The sequence below is a fragment of the Erythrolamprus reginae genome, chromosome 4 (genome assembly GCF_031021105.1).
Source record: "Erythrolamprus reginae isolate rEryReg1 chromosome 4, rEryReg1.hap1, whole genome shotgun sequence".
Classification (NCBI taxonomy): Eukaryota; Metazoa; Chordata; class Lepidosauria; order Squamata; family Dipsadidae; genus Erythrolamprus; species Erythrolamprus reginae.
In genome coordinates this window covers 73642706-73667891 of record NC_091953.1, presented here as the reverse complement: position 1 = coordinate 73667891, position 25186 = coordinate 73642706, and the positions used below count along the sequence as shown (strand labels likewise).

Sequence of the window (25186 nt, the reverse complement as noted above, 5' to 3'; positions counted from 1 at the left end):
CAGACAGGAAGCAGCAGATGAAGCTAGGAAAAATCACATCAGATACATGTACAATTAGCACAGGTGCCCCCCAAGGCTGTGTACTCTCACCACTTCTCTGACTGCATCTCAAATGATCCATCTTTTAAACTACTGAGGTTTACAAACGATACAACAGTGATCGGACTCATTCGAGACAATTATGAATCTGCATACAGACAGGAGGTTGAACAACTATTCTTGTGATGTGACCAGAACAATCTAGAACTGGACACACTGAAAACTGTAGAAATGATGGTAGACTTTAGGAGAAACCCTTCCACCCCTCACAATACTAGACAACACAGTATCAACAGTAGAGACCTTCAAATTTCTAGGTTCTATCATATCTCAAGACCTAAAATGATCACCTAACATCAAAAACATAATCAAAAAAGCACAACAAAGAATGTTCTTTCTGCGCCAGCTCAGGAAGCTCAAACTGCCCAAGGAGCTGCTGATACAGTTCTACAGAAGAATCATTGAGTCTGTCATCCGCACCTCTATAACTGTCTGGTTTGGTGCTGCAACCCAACAGGAGCGACACAGACTTCAGAGGATAATCAGAACTACAGAAAAAACAATTGCTGCCAACCTGCCTTCCATTGAGGACCAATATACTGCACGAGTCAAAAAGAGGGTGGGCAAAATATTTACTGACCCCTCGCATCCTGGACACAAACTGTTTCAACTCCTACCCTCAAAACATTGCTACAGAGCATTGCACACCAAGACAACTAGACAAAAGAACAGTTTTTTCCCAAATGCCATCACTCCACTAAACAAATAATTCCCTCAACACTGTCAGACTTTTTACTAAATCTGCACTTCTATTTCTACTAGTTTTTCTCATCATTCCTATCATCCTTTTCCTCCCACTTAGGACTGTATGACTGTAACTTCCTGCTTGTATCCTAAGATTTTTATTAATTTGATTGTTTCTTCATTGCTTATTTGACCCCTATGACAATCATTAAGTGTTGTACCACATGATTCTTGACAAATGTACCTTTTTCTTTTATGTACTCTGAGAGCCTATGCACCAAGGCAAATTCCTTGTGTGTCCAATCACACTTGGCCAATAAAATTCTATTATATTCTATTTTTAGAAATAATTCGGTTTCTTTGATAATCATATTAATATAGTTTTCATCTTGAAATAACTTTGTATTAAAAGTCCACCTCCTAAATTATTTCCTTTCTCCCTGCCATATTATCATGAGTGGATTATGGTCTGCCCACGTATTTTGGTTCTATTTTGACTGATTTAATTTTTTAATGCATTTCTTTATTTATCCAGACCATATCTATTCTTGAGAATGAGTTATGGAGTGAAATGTAAATTGTTTTTGTTTGGGATATTGTAATCTCCAGATATCTGTTAAATCTAGTCCCTCTACCATGTTATTCAATATATCTAGTAGAGTTGGTTGTTTTAGTTTGCTTTTCCACCCTCCCTATAATCTATTTTTGGGTCTATTATTCCATTGTAATCTCCAATTATACAAATATTTTTTCAGTTTATGAGAAGTAAAGTTTCCTGCATTTTTTTTAATAAAATTGCTTTTGTTTTTAGTTTGGAGCATAGATGTTCACTAGTGTTATTTTCTCCCCAGTGATTTCTACTTCAATTATTATATATCTATCTTTAGGATCTATACAGATTTCTTTCAGTTTTACTTCCTTCTTGGCATAGGTGGCCACCCCGCTTTTCTTTCTTTCATTTAATGCCACATATAATATAATTTCCACCTAATGTTTTTCCCTTTCTTTGTCTCTATTTGCTCGCCGCCGCTGCTCTTTGTGATCTGGTTTTGTTTCCTTCTTCTTTTTCCTTGTCTCTGTCTTCTGTGCCTTTTTTGTCTTCTTTCTTCTCTTTATTTGCCCTTTCTGGTACTAGTTCTTTTTCTTTACTAGATTCAAATCTTTTCCCGCTTTCGAGTTCTACCTCTAGACCCACCAACTTACTCATAAATTTCACTCTTCTTCCCTCCAGGTTTATCACCATTCCATCCAGTACGATCCATCTAGATGTAATATCCTTTTTATTTAGCACTGAAGCTACAGATCTATACTCTCTCCTCAGTTATGGGACCCTTCTTGGAATTTGTTTTTAAATATTCAACTTTCTGCCTTTGTACGTTAACTTGCCATCTCTGGAGGGGGGCAGTAGTGGCTATTATAGCCAGGGAGAACCTTTGCCTACGTAGACTCGTTCCTCCAGAGATTGTGGGCTGTGAGTCCCTCTTGGTGAAGTTGGACTTAGAGGTTCAGGTGTGCTTGTTTCTTACGTACCTGCCTCCCGGCTGTGTGTCAAAAGCCCTGCCTGCCCTGCTCGAAGAGGTAGCCGGGTTGGCGGTGGGGTTCCCCCAGAATTATTGTCTTGGGGGACTTTAACCTGCCATCACTCGGCGAAACCTCTGGACTGGCACAGGAATTCATGGCCACCATGACAGCCATGGACCTGACTCAAGTAATACATACCCGACGTGGTATTCCTCTCTGAGCAATTGAGTAATGGTCTGAGACTAAGGGGCTTAGAAGCATTGCCTTTGTCATGGTCAGACCATTTTCTACTACGGCTTGACTTCCTGGCTTCAATGCTTCCCCGCAGGGAGGCGGAACTGATTAAGTTGTTCCACCCCAGATGCCTGATGGACCCAGAGGGCTTTCAGAAGGCGCTTGGGGGTATTCCAGATGCACTCATCCACAGTTCAGTGGAGTCTTTTGCTGAGGCCTGGGACAAGGCTGCAGTGGAGGCTCTTGACCCGATTGCGCCGTTGCGACATCTCCGCGGTACTAGACCCAGTAGAGCTCCTTGATTCAACGAGGAGCTACGGGAGTTAAAACGCCAGAAGAGACATCTAGAGAAGCGATGGAGGAAGAGTAAGTCCGAATCCGATCGAACACTTATAAGAGCTTTTATTAAGAATTACAAAGTGGCGCTCAAGGCAGCACGATGTGCGTATCATGCTGCCTTGATTGCATCAGTGGAATCCTGCCTGGCCACTCTGTTTAGGGTGACCCACTATCTTCTTAACCAGGCGGGAGTTGGGGAGCCCTTACAGAGTAGTACCAAGGATTTTAACACGTTTTTCGCTGATAAAATCGCTCGGATCAGGGCGGACTTCGACTCCAATTGGATAACAGTCAGTCGAGATGACTGGAGCCCGTACTTGTCCACCTGTGTGGGAAGAGTTTGATCTGGTGACATCTGATGAAGTGGACAAGGCCATTGGAGCTGTGAGTTCCGCCACCTGCTTACAGGATCTGTGTCCCTCCTGGCTGGTCTCTGCCAGTAGGGAGGTGACACGGAGCTGGGTCCAGGAGATTGTCAATGCTTTTTGGGGAGGGGGTCCTTTCCGGATCCCTACAAAGAGGCACTTAGGTGCCTCCTCCTCAAATAGCCTTCTCTGGACCCACCCATTCTTAACAACTATCGGCCAGGCTCCAACCTTCCCTTTATGGGGAAGGTTGTTAAGAAGGTGGTGGTGCTCCAACTCCAATGGTCTTGGAAAAAGTCGATTATCTAGGCCCTCAACAGTCAGGATTCAGGCCCGGCTACAGCACGGAAACTGCTTTGGTCGTGTTGATGGATGATCTCTGGCGGGCCCGGGACAGGGGTTTATCCTCTGTCCTGGTGCTTCTTGACCTCTCAGCGGCTTTCGATACCATCGACCATGGTATCCCTCTGCGCCGGCTGGAGGGGTTGGGAGTGGAAGGCACTGTTCTTCAGTGGTTCTCCTCCTACCTCTCCGGTTGGTCGCAGTCGGTGTTAGTGGGAGGTCAGAGGTCGACCTCAAGGTTACTCCCTTGCGGGGTGCCTCAGGGGTCGGCCCTCTCCCCCCTGCTATTCAATATCTACATGAAACCACTGGGTGAGATCATCCAGAGGCATGGGGTGAGGTATCATCAGTACGCAGATGATACCCAGGTGTACATCTCCACCCCATGTCCAGTCAACGAAGCAGTGGAAGTGATGTGCCGGTGCCTGGAGGCTGTTGGGGTCTGGATGGGTGTCAACTGACTCAAACTCAACCCGGATAAGATGGAATGGCTGTGGGTTCTGTCTCCCAAGGACAATTCCATCTGTCCACCCATAACCCTGGGGTGGGGAAATTATTGACCCCCTCAGAGAGGGTACTCAACTTGGGCGTCCTCCTCGATCCAAAGCTCACATTAGAGAACCATCTTTCAGCTGTGGCGAGGGTGACGTTTGCCTGGTGCACCAGTTGCGGCCCTATCTGGATTGGGATTCACTGCTCACAGTCACTCATGCCCTCATCACCTCAAGATTCGACTACTGTAATGCTCTCTACATGGGGCTACCTTTGAAAAGTGTTCGGAAACTTCAGATCGTGCAGAATGCAACTGTGAGAGCAATCATGGGCTTCCCAAAGTATGCCCATGTTACACCAACACTCCGCAGTCTGCATTGGTTGCCGATCAATTTCCGGTCACAATTTAGTGTTGGTTATGACTTATAAAGCCCTTCATGGCATTGGACCAGAATATCTCCGGGACCGCCTTCTGTCGCACAAATCCCAGCGACCGATTAGGTCCCACAGAGTTGGCCTTCTCCGGGTCCCATCGACTAAACAATGTCGTTTGGCGGGACCCAGGGGAAGAGCCTTCTCTGTGGCGGCCCCGACCCTCTGGAACCAGCTCCCCTCCTGAGATTAGAACTGTCCCCACCCTCCTTGCCTTTGGTAAACTCCTTAAAACCCACCTCTGCCGTCAGGCATGGGGGAACTGAGATAACTTCCCCAGGCCTATATTGTTTATATATGGTATGTTGTGTGTATGTTTTTTAAATTATGGGTTTTTAGTTTTAATTATTAGATTTGTATTGTATATTGTTTTTCTATTACTGCTGTGAGCCGCCCCGAGTCTACGGAGAGGGGCGGCATACAAATTTAATAAACAATTAATAATAATAATAATAATAATAATAATAATAATAATAATGATGTTGTTCCGTCTAAGGTGCACGGCTGCAAAAACAACCCACCGCGCAGCCTTTTCCAAGGCCGCACAACGGAACTGGGTGCTGGAGTTGGGGGCCGGGAGTGACGAAAGTGCGAAGGCCGGCAAACGTTTTTCTTATTTTGAATGTCGCACGTGCAAATGCTCCCCATCACCCTGCCAGCCCGCCGGGGGAGCGGGGAGACCACAACCAAGAGGCTTGGCACCGGCCCATCCATAGTGGGTGGGGGTGGGGTGGCTGTAGCTCCCTTTCTTTCTCCCACCACCTATGCCTACCGCCGGCGGCCATTACCGCGGGTTCCTTGGGTGGGAACTTCCACTTCCCTTTGGGCAGCCCAGCCAGGCAGCCGTAGAAAGTTCAGAGATTATTGGTGCCGCCTGTGCCTACACTCAGAGAGCCAACATGGTTGAGGAGAGCAAGAGGAAAAGGCACGGCGACCACGGTGGCAGCTCCCACATGAGGAACCCGTGGCGATGGCCGCCGGCTTGGCGGGAGGCACTGGTGGTAGACATAGGCGGTGGGAGAAGGAAAGGGAGCTGTGGCCGTCCCTGCCCCCACCCATCACGGATCTGCCAGTGCTCCTCCTTGCCGCCTCAGAGTCCCTCTTTTTTTTTAAAGCCTTAAAGTTTTGGATTTTTTCCCCCTCATCTCACCTTCTTCCTTCAGCAGCGACTGTCCTCCTCCTCTTCTTCCTCCTCCTCCTCCCACCCAAATTCCGAGCTTTTATTTCTTTCATAATGGGATTGCACGCATTATTTGCTTTTACATTGATTCCTATGGGAAAAATTGCTTCTACTTAAGAACGTTTCTACTTAAGAACCTGGTCACGGCACAAATTAAGTTCTTAAGTAAAGGTACCACTTTATATAGATAATTGTTAAGTAGTTCATACATCTGTTAAAGCTATTACAATGTTCTTTCATGGATTTTACCTTATAATATCAACCAAAATAATTTATACAATTTTTATATAGTTCCTAGGATAACCCTCAAAAATCTTCTGTGGTTTTGTAGATCTGTGGTTTCTGTTTTTTTTATATAAGTCCATCCAGGTTTGCTGGTTGTATTAATTAATCAACTTTTATATTAATGCTTGGAATTAATTTAAGCTGCAGATAGGACTCAGTAGACTTCTGTAGTTCTTGTAAGTTTATAGACTTTGCTTTGTTTCTATAGATCTGTCTGTCCCAGGTTGCTAGAACATATTGATCAAAGTCACAGGTCTCTGATCAAATATTCTTAGTTAGTTGATTTATGGTGAATTTATTAGAGTTAATAGAATTTCATTAGGTTTATTGAAAGAGTGAGAAGTTGAGATGAAGCGTCTCACAGTAGTCCTGTTTCTGAACTCTGGGCTCCTTCCGAGAGTTCTGTACTTTTTGCTGTTGAATCTCTCTCTAGTCGCTAGTACAGTGGTACCTCAGTTTTCGAACACTTCTCAGTTCGAACAAATCGGTATTCGACCAGGAAATTCGAGAAACTTTTGCCCTGAAATCTGAACAAACATTTGGAACTCAAACACTCGAGAGAGCTGAAGCCAGAAAGCTACACAGAAAGAGAGAGAGAGCTGGGGACAGGAGTGGGCGAATGAGAGAGCTGAAGCCGGAGGCCGGCAAGCTACAGAGAGATAGAGAGCCGGGGACAGGAATGGGCGAGCGAGTGAGCTAAAGACGGAAGACGGCAAGCTACAGAGAGAGAGAACCGGGGACAGGAGCGGGCAAGCAAGAGAGCTGAAGCCAGAAGCCAGCAAGCTACAGAGAGAGAGAGAGAGAGCCAGGGATAGAAGCAGGCAAGCTAGAGGAGGGGAATTTATCTTAAATTGTTTAGGTTCTTGACCAAATAGGTTCTTGGCCACACTTCCAGAACGAATTGTGGTTGAGAACCAAGGTACCACTGTATGTCATTTTCAGTTTATTTTCTCATCTACCATTCTCTGAATACTGCTGGAAATCAACCAGGCAACAATTTTTTTAGAAAAGGAAATCAGGCTATGTTTTTATACAATTTTGCCTGCGCTCCGCTCGTACCTCACCTTTGATTTCAGATTCTGTCTCCCGTTTGTCTCTCTTGGCTCTGATCTTGTGCTGTCACCAGTATAATCATTCCCCTCAATCCGTCTCTTGGATCCTCAGTGTTTGGTTTAAATTTAAATTTCTCAGCAACCCCCACAAAGTCCACAGACTCAGACAGAGCTGTAAATCCATATCAATTCAGCAATTGTTCCATCCCAGCTCCAAGTCAGCTGCCAAGTTCTCCCTTTTGCTTCTAGATCTCTGTGCTTCTGTTTCTCTGCCAACCCATTCTCTCTGCTCCACTCAGCTCGTTCCACTTTGCAGCTGCCTGTCAAATCTCCAGTGTCAGGTGAAATCAGGCCAAATCGTACCAAATCCAACTTGATCAGACTGGATCAGTTTTTAAGTTGCAAATGACAAGACTATATTAATATGACAAAACAGTTCCAAAGTTTGTAGGGATATATATCAACCCAAATTAGGAGTTAAAATGATTCTTTAAATAGATGTCGATCTCAGCAAGAAACAGTCCTCTTCTCATCCTCGCTATCATTGCCTTAGTTATTCGTGAGTTCTTTTCTCCTTGATCCCCTTCTTATTTGAAGTATATGATTGTTGTTATAAAAGTCTGTCCACATTGTGTAGTGTAAACTTACTATTATTGGGGATGATCTGTTCGTATCACTTGCTTCCTTCTTGTGTGGCTTCAGGCCCACCATACTGAAATCAGCAGAAATGGGCACTTTTGCTCCCTGATAGGGAGGGTTCCCTTTGCACCAGCTGGTGAATGCCTCCTACCCAGTGTTCCCTCTAATTTTTTTTTTTGGGGGGGGACGGAAAAGCAGTGTCTGAGCAGCAGTCCCTTTGGGACTGGGCGGCACAGAAATAATAAATAAATAAATAAATAAATAAATAAATAAATAAACAAACAAACAAAAAACGCACCCTGTTTTGCTTCAGAGAATTTCAAAATAAAATACTGTACTGTGTGTCTATAACAGTGAGCTCATAATAGGGCAATTCTATCAATATCAAAATGCCACTTAAATAGTTGAGCTAGTTTCAAACTAGATTTTGATTTTATTTCTCTCTTCCTTACTCCCATTCTTTTTCTTTCTCTTTTCCTTCCTCTCTTTTTTCTATCTGTTTCTCTCTCTTCCTCTCTTCCTCTCTCTCTCCTTCCCTCTCACTCTTTCCCTCTCGGCTTCTGGGCAGGTTTGGAAAACTCTGAGTTGATGATGATTTTTAAGTGAGCGATTGCTCACTGCTCAGCTTAGAGGGAACTATGCTCCTACCAACTGATGCCTGGTTAATTCCTCTTCATCCACACCATCTTCCAAACAATCTATGTCTCAAAAGATCTCTAGGATCAAAAGAAAAAGCAGACTCCAGAGGAAGAGATCTCCTCCTTACAGCTGCTACATCCCATGTCGTCACCGGAAGTCAAGATTTCAAATTTTATATTTTGGGGAAAGAATAATGGAATTACATCATCTGGGCATTTAACATGACAAATTAAATTCATAAGTAGAAAAGAAACATCTGGTAAATTACATATAAGCTAACTTCTTTTCTAGCTGTTTTGCTTTCTGCTTTAAAAATTATTTAATATGTCAATGCATGGAAGTGATATTGTAGTAAGCTTACCTATTTTCTTCCTCCAAATCTGCAAGTATTCTCTCCAGCTCACTTCTTTCTTCACTTTCTAAAGAAATTAAAATCTGAGCAGGACTTCGAGGTTGACTGAGTGGTGATTCCTGGTTCAAACTTTGGCAGTAGTGCTGGATTAGCAAATGTTCATCATCTCTTTAAGGAAAAAAGAAAGAAAAGAAGATAAAATATAAATGCATTTATATATTTTTTCTTCTTTTTCCTTCCTTCTCTTTCTTCTCTTTTCTTTTAGTTTCTTTTTGCTTTAAGTCCATATTGTTTTATTCTGTTAAAATTATTTAATTAATTAATTAAATTTAATTTAAAAAATTAGAATGAGGCAAAAGTATAAAATACATACATACAGACAAAACAACACATACACCCACACATGGTGTATGTGTGCACGCACAGGTATATCCTGGTGGCTCATAGAAACACAAGGTTTTAAGATAAATGGGCTTATTTTTTGATACCATATCTAAAGAAAAAGACAGGTAAAGAATTATGAATAAGTTGGATTCAATAGCAAAAAGATATTTGTATGCCGGCCCGAGTCTCCGGAGAGGGGGGGGCATACAAATCTAAATAATAATAATAATAATAATAATAATAATAATAATAATAATAATAATAATAATTGCACAGGAAATTGTGTAAGCTAAACTGAGCTCTCAGAAATAGTCTTCTTTGCTAAAGCTCAAGATTGCTAACTCCAGCAATAAATTAATGTCACGCTAGCTTGTTTTCTATGGAAGGATGTAGCCACTGAATATGCAGCCATCACCTTCACCCCCACCCCACCCCCAGCCCCTCTCTCATGTTATAACAATTCCCAATGTTCCCTATCAGAGAACTCAGTCAACAAAAATTTGGAAATTGTGATAGCATGAGGACCTTGCTTAATGATCTGCATGGTACTTGTTTAACAATGGCAATCAGATCTGCTGGAAGAGCTGTTGCTAAACTGCATCTAGTATTGTACTTCATGACACATTGCTTGTCTTTCTCTTTATAGAAATAAATACATAAGTAAACAAACAAAAAAATAAACTAGACTATTCCACCATTAAAGTTAAATGATAAAAGTCATGAATTAATGTTCAGCTAAAGACTACTTAACCTTAAGTTAAACTTTCTCTCCTTATATCGTGCAACTTTTAAAAATAGATATTTAACCAACAATGCTTTCCACAAATTAATTCATTTTAATGAAATGAAAATTAAAACAGATTCAAAAATGAAATCCTTCAAGAAATTTTTCACTTTGTAGAAGAACTTAGTGTGATCATAAACACTAAATTCCTGATCCTTTGTTAAAAAAAATTGGAAGCAATAGAGTTCAGCAAAAAAACTTATTTATGTACCGTATATACTCGAGCATAAGCTGAGATTTTCAGCACAAAAAAATGTGCTGAAAAATCCAACCTCGACTTAAACTCGAGTCACTGACCTTCACTGACCTGAAAACTCCCGTGCAGCATTTTCCAAAGCTGCACAGTTCGGATGTGAATGGCAGGGAGGAAGGAAACCTCATGGTTCTGGCAACACGAGGTTTTTTTCTTTCCACAGCTGCTTCTGCTCTTGCTACAGTCCAGACGGCAACACCCGTCAGCTGCCTGATTGGCAGCAGGCTAAACCAATCACAATTCCTCCTCTACACAGAAAGGAGGCACTGAGAGAGCTGTCTGATTGGCAGCAGGCTGAACCAATCACAGCTCCTCCTCTACAGGAAGCACTGGGGGAAGGGGCGGGAGGGTTGAAGAGACTTTCAGAAGAGGAAACCATGGTTTTCTCTTCTGATCAAGCTCACCGTTCCCCGTAAGCTGCGCCCATGAGCAGGCGCGCCCCCCCAAATACCCCCACGCGCGCGCCCTTTTCCATGGGTGCGCGCTCCCCATCCCCCTGCCAGCCCGTGGGGGGGTGGGGGCGGGGAGGTGCGGCAATAGGAGGAAAGAGAGCCACGGCCGCCCCTGCCTCCCCACGGTGTCTCCGGCCAAATGCGCCCCTGGTTTCTCCGCCCTGCCCCTTGCCCGCCCGATCCACCCCCTCTCCTCCTCCTCCACCTCCTGCCTTGGGGCGCGATCCACCCCCTCTCCTCCTCCGCCACCTCCTGTCTTGGGGCGGGATCTGCCCCCTCTCCTCCACCACCGCCTTCTGCCTTGGGGCGCGATCCGCCCCCTCTCCTCCGCCGCCTCCTGCCTTGGGGCGAGCAATCCGGGAGTCCGGGACTGTGTGGCTTTGCACCATGAAGAGAAAACGACCGACTTTTCCCTGCTGCCGGAGCCATTTTCTCTTCATGGCGCAAAGCAACACAGTCCCGGACTCCCGGATCGCTCGCTGCTCCGGTCAGCAAAGCCATCTGCCCAGGAAAGCGCCACGCATTGAAAAAGCGATCCGGGAGTCCAGGACTGTGTGGCTTTGCGCCATTAAGAGAAAACAGCTTCGGCAGCAGGGAAAAGTCAGCCGGGCTAACGGGAGGCGGCGTGGGGCCGGGCGCTGGGGACGCCTGGGAGGGCGAGGGGGTTGATGGCTGCTGCCTCTTAGCTGCAGAGCCGGCGGGCGGAGGCGAAGACAATGGCGCCTTCCACTCTCTCTCCGGCTCTCTCTCTCTCTTTCTCTCTGTTGCTGGCGTGGTGAACAAGAGAAAGAGAGAGAGAAAAAGGAGGGGAGAGAGAATGAGAGAGAAAGAAAGCAAGAGAGAAAGAGAGGGAAAGAAAGCAAGAGAGAGAGAAATAGAGGGGGGAAGGAGGGAGAGGGAAAGACATAGAGGGAGGGAAGGAGGGAGAGAGAAAGAACAAAAAAGAGAGGAAGGAAGGAAGAGAAAAAGGAAGAGGGATGGAGAGAGAGAGAGAAAGAAAGATGAAGGAAAGGAGAGAGAAAGGGGGAGGGAGAGATAGAAAGGAGGGAGAGGGGGGTAGTAGGATAGGGAGAGGGAAAAGGAAGGGCTTGGAGAAAGGCAGGGGGAGAGAAAGATAGAAAGGAAAGAGGGAGGGGAGATAGAAAGAAAAGAGGGAGGGAGGAAAGGGAGGGAGAGATAGAAAGGAAAGAGGGAGGGAGGAAAGAGGGAGGGAGACACAGAAAGGATAGAATTATGGATGCAAGAACTCATTCATGTGTGATAGCGCACGCCCACACTTACTTGCTTACTTTATTTCTTTATTTCTTTCTTTCTTTAATTATACTTATATGCTGCCCAGTCCCAAAGGGACTGCCGCTCAGACACTATACTTTTCCGCTCACCCAGAAAAAAAATTAGAGGGAACACTGATCAAGCTAGCAACAATATTTTACAAGTAAATAAAATGTACAAGTAAAATGTAAGTTACCCATTTAAATTTGGTTAATTTCTAGTAATAGAAGAGGTTATTTTATAAGAAAATATTGCTTCAATTGGGGATAACTCTGTGTAATTAAACTTTTTCTTCCAACTATACTTATCATACCTAAGAGGATTGTTAATGCTGACTTGTTTAAAACAAATACAAAGGTTAGGATAATATAAAAGTATGAATTTTGTCATTAATCATTTGTTCTACATAATTAATATGAATAGATTTACTTTTTTTTAGAGTATGGTTTCTCCTTACGCAGGATAAATATAAAGTAGAAGAAAGATTTTACAATTAATGATTGAGTAACCCCCAATTGTTATTTACTGATCTATTGAGATAGTAATGATTTTAACTTATGAAATATGTTTTAAATGGAAAAATCTGAATATTTATCATATGGAAGTTTGATTTAAGCAATTGTTTAGAAATAATATATGAAATCCCAATTATTAAGAAAATTATAATGATATTGTAATGAAGATTAAGATAACAGGTTTGATTACATTCCTAAAGATATTTTAAGAGGTTTTTGGTTATGATAAAAGAAGGAATTAAAAAAAGAGATTTTGGAAGGGGAGGAAGAAAGGTGCAAGAAATAAAAAACATTTTGGAAGGAAAAGTTACATAATAATAATAACAACAGAATTGGAAGGGACCTTGGAGATCTTCTAGTCTAACCCCTTGCCTAGGCAGGAAGCCCTACACTACTTCAGACAAGTGGGTATCCAACATCATCTTTAAAACTTCCAGTGTTGGAGCATTCACAACTTCTAGTGACAAGCTGTTCCACAGATTCATTGTTCTAAATGTCAGAAATTTTCTCCTTAGTTGCTTCTCTCCTTGTTTAGTTTCCACCCATTGCTTCTTGTTCTACCTTCAGCTACTTTGGAGAATAGGTTGACTCTCTCTTCTTTGTGGCAAACCCTGAGATAGTGGAAGAATGCTACCATGTCTCCCCTGGTCCTTTTTTCCATTAAACTAGATATACCCTGTTCCTGCAACTGTTCTTCATATGTTTTTTTTTAAATTCTCTTATGAAAACAATTTTAAAAAGCTACAATAGAAGAATATTCCATTTTTAAAAGTTACCAGTAGCCACTGTATTTTCCACCCTAGGCTTATATTCGAGTCAATAAGTTTTCCCAGTTTTTGTGGCAAAAGTAGGTGCCTCGGCTTATAATTGGGTCAACCTATACTCAAGTATATATGGTACTTCTCCTCTTCATTCTATACAGAAAATATCTATTACATAAGTACCATAACATGGTAATAGTTATGCGGAGAGTCTGCGGAGAGGAGCGGCATACAAATCCAATTAATAATAATAATAATAATAATAATAATAATAATAATAATAATAATAGGTAACTGATAGAAACTCTACATCAGGAGTCCCCAAACCTTTTACACAGGGGGCCAGTTCACTGTTGGAGGGCCGGACTATAAAAAAAACATATGAACAAATCCCTATGCACACTGCACATACCTTATTTAAAGTAAAAAACAAAATGGGAACAAATACAGTATTTAAAATAAAGAAGTAATAAATTAATTTATACTTCTTTATTAACAAGTAAATTTAAACTTAAATCAACAAACTCCCTCCATTTCTCCTTTCTTCCTTCTCTCTCTCTCCACATCTCTCTTCCCTCTCCCTTTTTTCCTTCTTTCTCATTTGTTTCATTTTCCTCTCCCTTGTTCTTTCCCTCCATCATTTTCTCATTTTTCTATTTCTCTTTTTCTCTCTCTCACTCTCTTTCCATCTCTCCATCTTCCTTTCTCTCTTCCTCTCTATCTCTCCCTCTTTCTCTCTTTCTTTCTTTAACTCTTTCTTTCTCTCTTCTCTCTCTTTCTCTCACTCACTCTCTTTCTCTCTCCCTTTGTATCTCTCACTCCTTCCCTCTCTCCCTCTTTCTCTCCCTGTCTTTCTCTCTGTCACTTTCTCTCTCCTCTTCCTTTCTCTCTTCCTCTTTCTCTCCTTGTCTTTCTCTCTGTCACTCTCTCTCTCTCTCTCTCTTTCTTTCTTTCTCTCTCCTCTCTCTTTCACTCACTCTTTTTCTATCTCTCCCTCTTTGTATCTCTCCCTCTTTCTCTCCCTCTTTCTCTCTCTCCCTTTCCATCTCTCCTCTTCCTTTCTCTCCTCCTCTCTATCTCTCCCTCCCTCTTTCTCTCTCCTTCTATCTCTCCCTCTCTTTCTCCCCCTTTCTCTCTTCCTCCTTTCCCTCCCTCCCTCCCCTCCCTCCTTCCTTCCTCTCCACTTCTCTTTCCCTCCCTCTTTTTCCCTTTTCTTTCTTTCGGTCCACTTCTCTCTCTCTCCACTTCTCCAATGGGCACCGCCTCCGCGCCCTCCCATGCAACGACAGCGGCAGCTCCTCTCGGACCCAGCCCCACCAGGGGGTGCTGCTTTCTGTGCAACTCCAGCCTTCTCCTGCCCCGGCTGGCGCGGCCACCAAGCTACTGACATAGGTGGCGGGGACTGCCCTGTCCCCCTTCAGGGCCTTTTTGATAGCCCTTCCCTGCAGAGGCGCCGTGTCTGCCTCCCCGCCGGCTTCCGCCGCTGGTGCACAGCTCTGCTCACCTGAAGCCTGGTATTGACGCTTGAGATCGGGCTTGGGGCTTTTGGCATCAGTGGCCGCCACGGTGCCATTGTTGTCGCCGCCGCGGCTGCCCTGCACCAGCCAGCAAAGCCGGCTGCCCGGGAAAGCAGTGCGCTTTTCAAACACGCAGCTTTCCTGCGCTGCTTCCCAGCTGCCGTGACAACAACAGCAACGGCGCCGTGGCGGCCACTGATGCCAAAAACCCCAAGCCCGCTCTCAAGCGTCAACACCAGGCTTCGGGTGAGAAGAACTGCGCGCCAGCAGCGGAAGCCGGCGGGGAGGCAGACGTGGCGCCTCTGCCAGGAAGGGCTATCAAAAAGGCCCTGAAGGGGGGACAGGGTGGTCCCCGCCGCCTGTGTCAGCGGCGAGGTGTGCTCTCCTTGTGCCGCAGGGGGGAGGCGGTGGAGGTCAGGGGTTTGCAAGTGGCCCCCTCCCCCCCCACACTTAGCCATGGCGCACTTAGCTGTGACTTTCAGTGCACGGTTTTGGAATCGCCAATCACCTTTTCCTGAATCTCCCGTCCACTCACTGCGGAGGAGGAGGTGGAGAGGAGGAAAATGAGGTGAAGAGCCAAGGGGCGGGGAGGAAAGCGGGCCTGCAATTGGATCCTTTCTTTCTCGTGTTTAGGGAGAGGAACTGTTGCTGCTCTGCCATAGGACAGCAACAATTTCTCTCCCTAAAGGCGAGAAAGAAAGGGGTCAATTGCAGGCCCGCTTTCCTCCCCGCCTCTTGGCTCTCCACCTCCTCCTCGCTCAGCAGCCGACCGCGGTGAGTGGACAGGAGATTCGGGAGCTTATTATATCGATCGGTAAAATCTCGTGTGCTGCTACAGGCTGGATAAATGGCCTCAGTGGGCTGCATCCATCCCACGGGCCGTAGTTTGGGGACTGCCGCTCTTCATATTGTGGTAAATGATAGAAACTCTATGGATAATTCTTGATGTGATTAAAAGTGTTAATAATTGTATAGCGCAGGGGATTTCACTAGGAATAGAACCATAAATATCCCACTTCTGAGCAAATCAATACATTAAAGATTGATCAGTACTTAGAATTTTGTTTTGTACTGAACTTTGGAGCAGCTTTGATGAAGGACCTTAATCAGCAGCTACTCCAGGCTTATTTGTGGCTTCATGAAAATCATCAGAATTTCTACATTTGATCAAAGACTATGTCTTTTTAATGTCTGTTTAACTTTAAAAGGGAAACAAAATACATATTAAGATAGTTACAAACTAACATTTTTGTTTCTCTTAAAGGATTTTTACATAAGACGGTGATGTTAAATTTCAAATATTACCTTCAATAGAGTCTGGCAACTAGTAGCCTAAAGCAGAATTCTATGTAACTTTCTAGATACATACTGTGGATAATTTTTAGATAATTTGAGGATAATCTGAAAGCATGCATACAAATTAAATTTCCTATAATTTCTCAGTGGCATACTCACATGCTCTCATTAGGAGAAATACTATCGTTCATATATGTTCCATTGGTGTTCTCCATTTCCGCTAGTCTATGAAGAAAGGAAAATATCTTAAAATTAACTGTATCGTCTCCGAATTAAAAACTGAAAACAAAAATATAATTATGATGAGATCCTGGAATATTGTCTACCGACAGACAAACACTCATTATTGTGTCAAAAGATGTCAAGTATAAATTATCTTCTGCTCAATGCATATGAAATGTGAAAATTGTAATTCTTTTCTTGGCATTAAAACAAAGTATTATTTCTGTTCTATCTATCTATCCTTAATTTCCTAGGAGTGTACAAAAATAGTGATATGACTGTTATCTTTTAATATTTATACTAGTTTTCTAAAAACAAGTGAATGTAGCATTGTTTTATATTTTTTTAAATAGCAATTCAATGTCCTATTTATTTATTTATTGGATTTGTATGCCGCCCCTCGCCGTGGACTCGAGGCGGCTCTTTAACAAAAGATGAAATTAAAGTTAAAATTTATGACCTATATATTGAGGATTAGATACTGGGGGTAAATTATTATTCTGCACTACTATAGTGTAGAAGTATACGCCCAGTAGTATATGCCAAAGTATATTTCCAGAAAGAAAACTGCATAGTATGTTTTGAACAAAAGTAGATTAGTTGTAAATAAACTATGTGTTTTAAGAGCCGGGGTGGCGCAGTGATTAGAGTGCATCATTGCAGGCTACCTCAGCTAACTGTTAGTTATAGTTCAGCGGTTCATATCTCACCACTGGCTCAAGGTTGACTCATCCTTCCATGCTTCCGAAGTGGGTAAAATGAGGACCCAGATTGTTGGGGGCAGTATGCTGATTATGTAAATCGCTTGAGAGGACTGTAAAAGCACTATTATTTATTAGATTACTATGAAGCAGTACCGTATATACTCGAGTATAAGTTGAGTTTTTCAGCAACAAAATGTGCTGAAAAAATGTGACCTCGACTTATACTCGAGTCACTGCCGGTGCTCGGGCGCTACGATGGCCCAAGCGCCGGCAGGGACACTTATACTGTTATATGCGACTCCACAGGCAGCAGTGGTGGCGTTAGCCAGTCCAGGAAGGACATTTCTGCGAAGGGAGTATTTTTGAGGAAAAAGCTTGAATTTCAATGGACGGAGGAGATGAGGTGGCTCTTAACGCCGCTTGCCTTTCCCGCAGTTCCAAAAGCGACGAGCCTGGTCCGTTTGGAGCCGGCTATTGAGCCTCCTTCTCAGCTGTCTATTGGGTAAGCTGAACTGAGAGGGCGCGTGGTGGCAGGGGCAGGAGGGAGGGAGGGGGGATGATTTGCCTGATGTCTTGCTGTCAACTGCATGGGCCCCCTCTCCCTTCCCCTCCGTCCTTTTTTGCACCGTGCACAGCGACAGCGGCGCAGACAGTGAGAGAGAGAGAGCCTGGATGACAAGCGGCTGGCTACCTTCTTCTTGTGTCCCCTTTCAGTTGTATTTAAAATCCAGAGCTTGAAGTTCCCCCTCAGTTGGGAGGAGAGGAAAACATGCTATTTGGCAACTGATTGACTGCACTTGCATGGCTGGGTGAGGAGAGCCCTACACAGCCTTAGGCCACTGGGAAAGTGGGAGGGTGGGAGTCAAGGGAACAAAAAAAAGGGGAGAATGAATTTTGGAGGGCGAGCATGTGTGTGTTTGTGTGTGCGCCCGTCTGCCCCGCGAAGAATACCAGCTATTTCTTTGAAGGAGCGGGTGTGTAGCCAAGGTGCCTCCTTTTTCCCTCACTGAAACCGGGAGGGTTTTTTTTTAAACAAGTTTTGCTTGTCTTGCTACTCTATCTATCTATCTATCTATCTATCTATCTATCTATCTATCTATCTATCTATCTATCTATCTATCTATCTATCATCTCTCTCTCTCTTTTCTCTCTCTCTGTCTCTCTACCTATCTACCTACCTACCTATCTACCTATTTGATTTTCTATGCTGATAACCTCACAGCAGCTAATGCTGAAACTCTGTTTGGACATACAGATGATGAGAAGGAATAATAAATAATAATAATAATAATTTATTAGATTTGTATGCCGCCCCTCTCTGAAGACTCGGAGTGGCTCACAACAATAATAAACAATATAGAGTAAACAAATCTAATATTTAAAAAGAGATATCTAAAAAACCCATTATATAAAACCATACAACACAAACGTACCATACAAAAAACTATATAAGCCTGGGGGGAAATTTTCAATTCCCCCATGCCTGGCGGTATAGGTGGGTCTTAAGCAATTTACGAAAGACAAGGAGGGTGGGGGCAGTTCTAATCTCTGGGGGGAGTTGATTCCAGAGGGCCGGGGCCGCCACAGAGAAGGCTCTTCCCCTGAGGCCCGCCAGACGACATTGTTTAGTCGACAGGACCCAGAGAAGACCAACTCTGTGGACCTTATCGGCCGCTGGGATTCATGCGGCAGAAGGTGATCTTGGAGGTATTCTGGTCTGATGCCACGTAGGGCTTTATAGGTCATTACCAACACTTTGAATTGTGACCGGAAACTGATCGGCAGCCAATGCAGGCCACAGAGTGTTGGAGAAACGTGGGCAAACCTAGGTAAGCCCACAATAGCTCTCGCGGCGGCATTCTGCACGATCTGAAGTTTCCAAACACTTTTCAGAGGTAGCCCCATGTAGAGAGTGTTACAGTAGTCGAACCTCGAGGTGATGAGGACATGAGTGACTGTGAGCAATGACTCCCTGTCCAAATAGGGCCGCAACTGGTGCGCCAGGCAAACCTGTGCGAACGCCCTCCCCACCACAGCTGAAAGATGATGTACCAATGTCAGCTGTGAATCGAGGAGGACGCTCAAGTTGTGGATTTTAACTCTTAGGTTTTAGCTTGATTGCTGATTGAGCTACTTTTTTTTACTTTTTAAGTTATTGTTAATACCAGATTGTTTTTGTTTAGCCTCTTTTAAACTTACAGAGCTAGTTTCCTGGTTTTCTTTGGAATAAATATTCTAAAACATTTAATCTACTGATGCCTCAATTAATGTAATTTTATTGGTTTCCATTCTTATAAGTTACCAGTAGCCACTGCATTTTCCACCCTCAATTTATACTCGAATCAATAAATTTTCCCAGTTTTTGTGGCAAAAGTAGGTAAATCGAGGGCTTATAATCAGGTCGACTTATACTAGAGTATATACGGTATATAAGTCTAAATGCTATTGCTATCTTCTATTTTCAATTACATAACATACATGCTAAATATCATGCAGTAATTCTACATGCAGATTAGTTAGCAAGATGATTAGCAGAAATTAGTAAACATGCATAGTTAGTAAACATGTACACCATAAATCTTAGTAATTTAAAATGAGCATAGCTTCATTTCTTACTATCTGAGCGATGGTGGTTGCAATAATGATTTACTTTTTAAAAAAATGTTTCAAGGAAAATTTCCCTAACAAATCACCTGATCTCATACCTGCTAGCATAATGCTCAATGCGTAAATGCGTATCATCATGTGAAAGCTGAGGGGACGAAGCAGGCCTACAAGGCAGAAAACACTGATTAGTAATTGATTCATAAACACTAGTTTTTTAGAAAGGAAAAAATGCTGTGAAATGTTACTGGCCTTATACTGGCAAGCTTTACTGATTCTAAGAACATGATTTATTTGCAACCTGTGTTGTTTTTCAAGCTAGGGCAAGAAATTACTTGAGGAAATAGACAAAATTTTGTTTGGCAGCAGAGGTATGCTAAGGTTTTTTAATTTTTCTAAATTTTATGCCAGGCCTGTTTCCCATGAAATATTTTATACAAGTTATCTTTTTCCCAGTTCCCGAGATAATTCTTTTTTCAATCTCTGTTAAGCAAAGATATTATGTTGTTCGCTTGATCTAAAGTCATAAGCTATAGTTGTTTTTATAATTCTTTTCTAATTTGTATCAATTACCCCATGAAGAAACCCTTTAGACAAAATGAAAAGAAATAACATTAACAACTAAGCATTGCCTTCCTAGAAATGTGAAGGAAAAGCACTTTATGAGATTAAAGAAGTCAGTTTACAAATCTTTGAACTGCAGCTAATCTGTACACAACCTTTAGGAGAAAGGAAAAAAAGAAATGTATCCATTTATTCCATTTCATAAAAAGTCAATCTAAAGTAGCTTGCTTTTGCAGTTCACCATTGATATTTAGAAACAAACAATGGAAAATATTTTTTTCTATCTAGTAAGGGAATTTAGATTATGAATTTAAAATGGAAGAACCTTTGTACATACCTGAACGGTCTTCTCGATGCACCGGAAGGAGAGTCCAACATGGGTAATTCTACAATCTTATTGGCAGAGACTGAGCTATTAATTTGAATAATTAATTAGGCACCGCCCCCCTGTAGCCCCCATGAGCTCAGTTTTAAAAACGAAGACAGTGTAAGAATAACTAGAAACTTTATTTCTCCAGGAACAACAACTACGAACTTTAGAACAACCCAACTCCGGTGTCCCTGAACTGGGAACAAAGAACAAGCCGGGTGGGTTTGGATTCTCCTTCCAGTGCATTGAGAAGACCGTTCAGGTATGTACAATGGTTCTTCTCCACTGCACTTGGAAGGAGAGTCCAACATGGGATATACCAAAGATCAGTTCCTCTGGGTGGGACAAGACTGTTCCAGGGTCGCTGGAGTGACACACACCCGTTGTAGCACCTGCCTTCCGAATGATGCTTCTGATTATGCAAAAGAGTCCAACTTATAATGGCGGATAAAGGTGGACGGAGCCGACTAGGTCGCTGCTCGGCAAATATCCTCAATGGAGGCTTGCGTTGTCCATGTTGTTGACGTGGCTGCACTCCGGGTCGAGTGAGCTGTCACCCCTTCTGGTGGAGACCGAGAGCTTGACTTATAGGCGTCGTAAATGCAGTCTCGGAGCCATCTACTGATAATTTGCGGGGACACTCTAAGTCCCAACCTTTGCTGTGCAAAGGCGACAAACAATGACTCTGACTTTCTGAAAGATTCTGTCCTCCTAATATAAATTTTTAAGGCACGTCTGACGTCTAATTTGTGCCACGAGAGCTCAGAGGGATGGTTGCCATGTGTGCAAAAGTCTGGTAGTATCAACTCTTGTTTCTTATGGAAGGTAGTGTTGATTTTTGGCACAAATGGCGGGTCTAATCTCAGGACCACTCTATCCGGGTGGAAAATGCAAAGGTCCAGACGGATAGAAAGTGCTGAAAGTTCTGACACTCACCGAGCTGCTGTTATGGCTACGAGGAAGGCCGTCTTAATGGAAAGAACCCTCAGCAGAACCGTTCTTAGGGGTTCAAACGGAGGTCTCGTAAGTGCCCATAGAGCTAAGGAGAGGTCCCATGTCGCGAATCTATGGACCAGTGGAGAGTGTATATTGGAGGCTCCCTTAAGGAAATCCTTCACCCATAGATGGTGAGTTAAAGAGCGAGCCCCAGACACTCTTATGATGGCTGCGAGAGCTGCCACTTGTCTCCTTAAGGCAGTGTTTTTCAACCAGTGTGCCGTGGCACACTAGTGTGCCGCGAGACATTGTCAGGTGTGCCGCGAAGAAGGAAGTTCAGGTTCCAGTTTTGCAACTTTTTGTTGAGAGAGTGAGAGAGAGAGAAAGAAAGAGAGAAAGAAAGCAAGAGAGAGAGAAAGAGAGTGTGTGTGAGAGAAAGCAAGAGAAAGAAAAGAGAGAAAGAGAGATAAAGTAAGAGTGAGAGAAAGAAGGTAAGAGAGAAAGAGAGAGAAAGAAAGCAAGAGAGAGAGAGAAAAGGATAGGAGGGGAGAGAGAGAAATGAGCAAAAAGGGGAGGAAAAAAGAGAAATGAGAAAATGATTGAGACAGAGAATGAGACGAAAGAGAGAGAAACAAAAGAGAGAGAGAAGTGACTCTTGATTTAAAGCATATGATAAAAAGCACCCAAAGAATAAGAGAGAGAAAAACCCAGCCCTCCCCTGTTTTTGGAAATGGTTCAAAAGTGTGTATACACACACACACACACAAGGGTGGGGAGGAGACAGGGATGGAAAAAGAGAGGAGAGTGTCTTAGGGTGTCATTTTGTGTCATTTTGGTTGGTGGTGTGCCGCAGGATTTTGTAAATATAAAAAATGTGCCGCGGCTCAAAAAAAGGTTGAAAATCACTGACATATGGCATATATACATGGGGTTAAATAGTGTATTTTGAATGTTCAATAGTAGTAAATAAATAGGGGAAATAAATTGTATCCCATTGAGGCCTTTGAGGAGAGCCCAGGTGAGGTACCCCTTGATGTGAGTGAGGTCAAGTTGGCCATGCCCACTCAGTCAAATACAATTTTAATACAATAAAAGTACAATTATTTTTATTGTATTAAAAAAGAAGGTATTTTGTATTGTACATTAAAGTAGAGAATAGTTTTTAAAAATTATACAAAAAAACTCACAATAAAATTCCATTTTCCATTTTAGCAGCAGTATCAACTTGTTTACGTTGAATAGCAATCCATACTACTATTCCATAACTATTCCAAAACAGTTTTCACAATATTATTACAAATCCTAGGTATTGTCCATCTTCTACCTGTAGACTTTGCACTCGTTTTAATTAAATATTATTGTTAGTTTCAATCATCTAATATTTTTTTAACATCTCAGAATTTTATTTCTATCTTCTAAGGTATTAACTATCCCATTTAAAGCTGTAAATTGTACAATCTGCCAAACTTTCCCCCTACCACTCAATCGAAATCCTTAATGAAAATACTTAGGACTACGCATAATCATCTTCTTGATCATGATTCCTATTGTAGACAGACTTCATTATATATTTCAACAACACTTGGAAATTGTTCTAATTTCTTTTCAGGATTCTCTTTGTGCCTGTTTATTGCAAATCAATATTTCTTGGGGAAAGTTGTTTCCCTTTCCTCTCTTGAACCATTTGTCTGTGGCATACTTAAAAGCAATTCATTGCCTCTGTATCTAGTTTTATTGACAGTGAATTGTCCATTGCAATTTTCTAGTCACCTGCTTTATAAGTAACTATACAATCAATCTTTATATTTAAAGCAATCAGAGGTCCTCATTTTGGATATGCAACTACATATTTGTTGTAGATAACTTTTGGAGATTTGGAGGCAGGGGACAAGTTCAGTTATTCAAGCAATCAGGACACTGCCTATGAATTGGAGTATGGATTTCAGTTTGGGCCCTTGCAAAGGTGCGTCAGAGGAAGATGCTATGATATTATTCTCCATGCACTTGGAAGGAGAGTCCAACATGGGTAATTCTGCAATCTTATTGGCAGAGACTGAGTTATTAATTTGAATAATTAATTAGGCACCGCCCCCCTGTAGCCCCCATGAGCTCAGTTTTAAAAACTCACTCTTAGAGTAGATACTATTTTTTCTGTTAGTGCTAAATAAAATTGTTAAGTAAAACTGTTTAATAAATATTGTTACCTGTTTAATGGTTTTTCTTTGTTTTCACAGATGCTGAAGAAAACGGCGATGGGGTCTCTGCCCTCCACGGGCACCACCCCCACCATTCCTCCTCAGGGGCCTTTTCCCTCCGAGGGAACTGCCCTGCACGAGAGCAATGCAGCCTGGGGTCCCTGGCCTCCGTGGCCACACTCGGCTGGAAGCTGAAGGTGGGGGGGGTCCGCCCCCCCCACTGGGAGGCTTCAAGACGGCCCTAAAGCCCCGTAATAGGAGAGACCGAGGGGTGGATCCTTGCCAGGGTCTCTCAGCTGTTAAGTGGCTAAATTGCCGCTGCGGCCGCCGCCACCGCAAGCTCTGAGGAACAGAGCGGCTCGACTTAGCGGGATGCCAGTGCCTCTCAGCTGAGAGGCGGCTGAGGACACGCCGCCCCCGCCCTTCGCTGGCGGAACGCGAAATGGCTCAGTAAAAACCGGCAAAAGGGCAAAACGACGGAACGCTCCGGGGTTGGGCTGAACGCCGCCATTTTCTCTCCGCCCGTTCTTTTTCCCGGGCCTGCCATTTTAGAGGCGGAAGGCGGGAAAGTTCCTCATATCATAAGGGGCGTGGCTATAAAAACGTTGGCCTCAGTAAGGCCTTTATCACCATTTTGCGATTGGCAAGCATCGTGTGAGCAATTACTACAGCCTGGTTCCTGAAGGCCCGAGCCTCAAATCTAAAGGAAACCTATCTCATACTCGGTACAACCATGAGTATTATGGAGGATCACCAATCAGGGGACAAAGTGACTTCCCCATCTACTGCTCCCCAAATCAAGGACAAGGATAAAAGCAAGGCTAAAGCCAAGTCTTCACAGGCCATACCATCTTCCTCTCTTAAAGAGGCAGAAAAGCGCATACAAGCCTTGGAGCAAACCCTGGAGGCAGCCCTCCAGAACCCTATTCCAATGCCTCCTATGCCCACACGTTACTTACCTCAGGCATGGGAATCTTCCCCATCCCAATCCACCTTTGGGGCCACAGGAATTCCCACAGAAGGAGACTGGTCCCCTGAGAGGCAAGTATCCTTCCAACCACAAGTCTTGCCTTCTCCTGAGCCTAACTTGGCGAGGTCGAGACCTCCAAGTCATCCAACAAGAGACTTAGCAGCCACTCCAGCCACCTTTACCCCCACAGCTATGGGGCTTCAGGGGCCTTCTGATGCGTGGCAACATATGTCTCCTGTGATGCAAGACATAATTAATAACGCATATTCTCAAGAAATGGCTGTGGCAGCAAAGCAATATGGTCAGCAACCTCGACATGGCCTTACAAGAGATATCTGGTCGGCACCGCCCCCTTCAGGGTATGGCTCCTTAGCAGAGGAAACACCATTAGATGACAATGATAGAGAGTATGACCTCTCTGAAGATGAAACGATGCCTGAGCCTCTGTCAGTTGCGGGCCTATTCAAACCGGCCTTATTCATAGTCCTGCTCCACAAGGCAAAGCAGGTGGTTGATCTACCAGGCAGCACCAAGACCACTGAGGTCACTGATGCAGCCAGACCAGCAACTACCCTTTTTAAGGAGCCTTGCCCTGAGTCTGACCATATTCCGGCTTCAGAAATTTTTCTTGAGAGTGTTAAACATCCCTGGCAACATCCGGCTGCAGCGCAAGGTCCCTCAAATATGGAGAGGAGATTCTATACTTTCAATGAAGAAGTGGAGAAGCTACTA

The 25186-nt window shown here is 43.4% G+C and overlaps 1 protein-coding gene across 1 annotated transcript in view; it reads right to left on the bottom strand.

Annotated features, from left to right (window-relative positions):
• Positions 1-25186, bottom strand: part of LOC139167142 (dystrophin-like) — a 1540372-nt gene that overhangs the window by 86037 nt on the left and 1429149 nt on the right. The window contains exons 69-71 of the mRNA XM_070751563.1: positions 19521-19586; positions 16049-16114; positions 8665-8823 (exon numbers count right to left, since the gene is read on the bottom strand). Coding sequence (XP_070607664.1) covers positions 8665-8823; positions 16049-16114; positions 19521-19586 — 291 coding nt within the window. The remainder of the gene's footprint in view (positions 1-8664; positions 8824-16048; positions 16115-19520; positions 19587-25186) is intronic.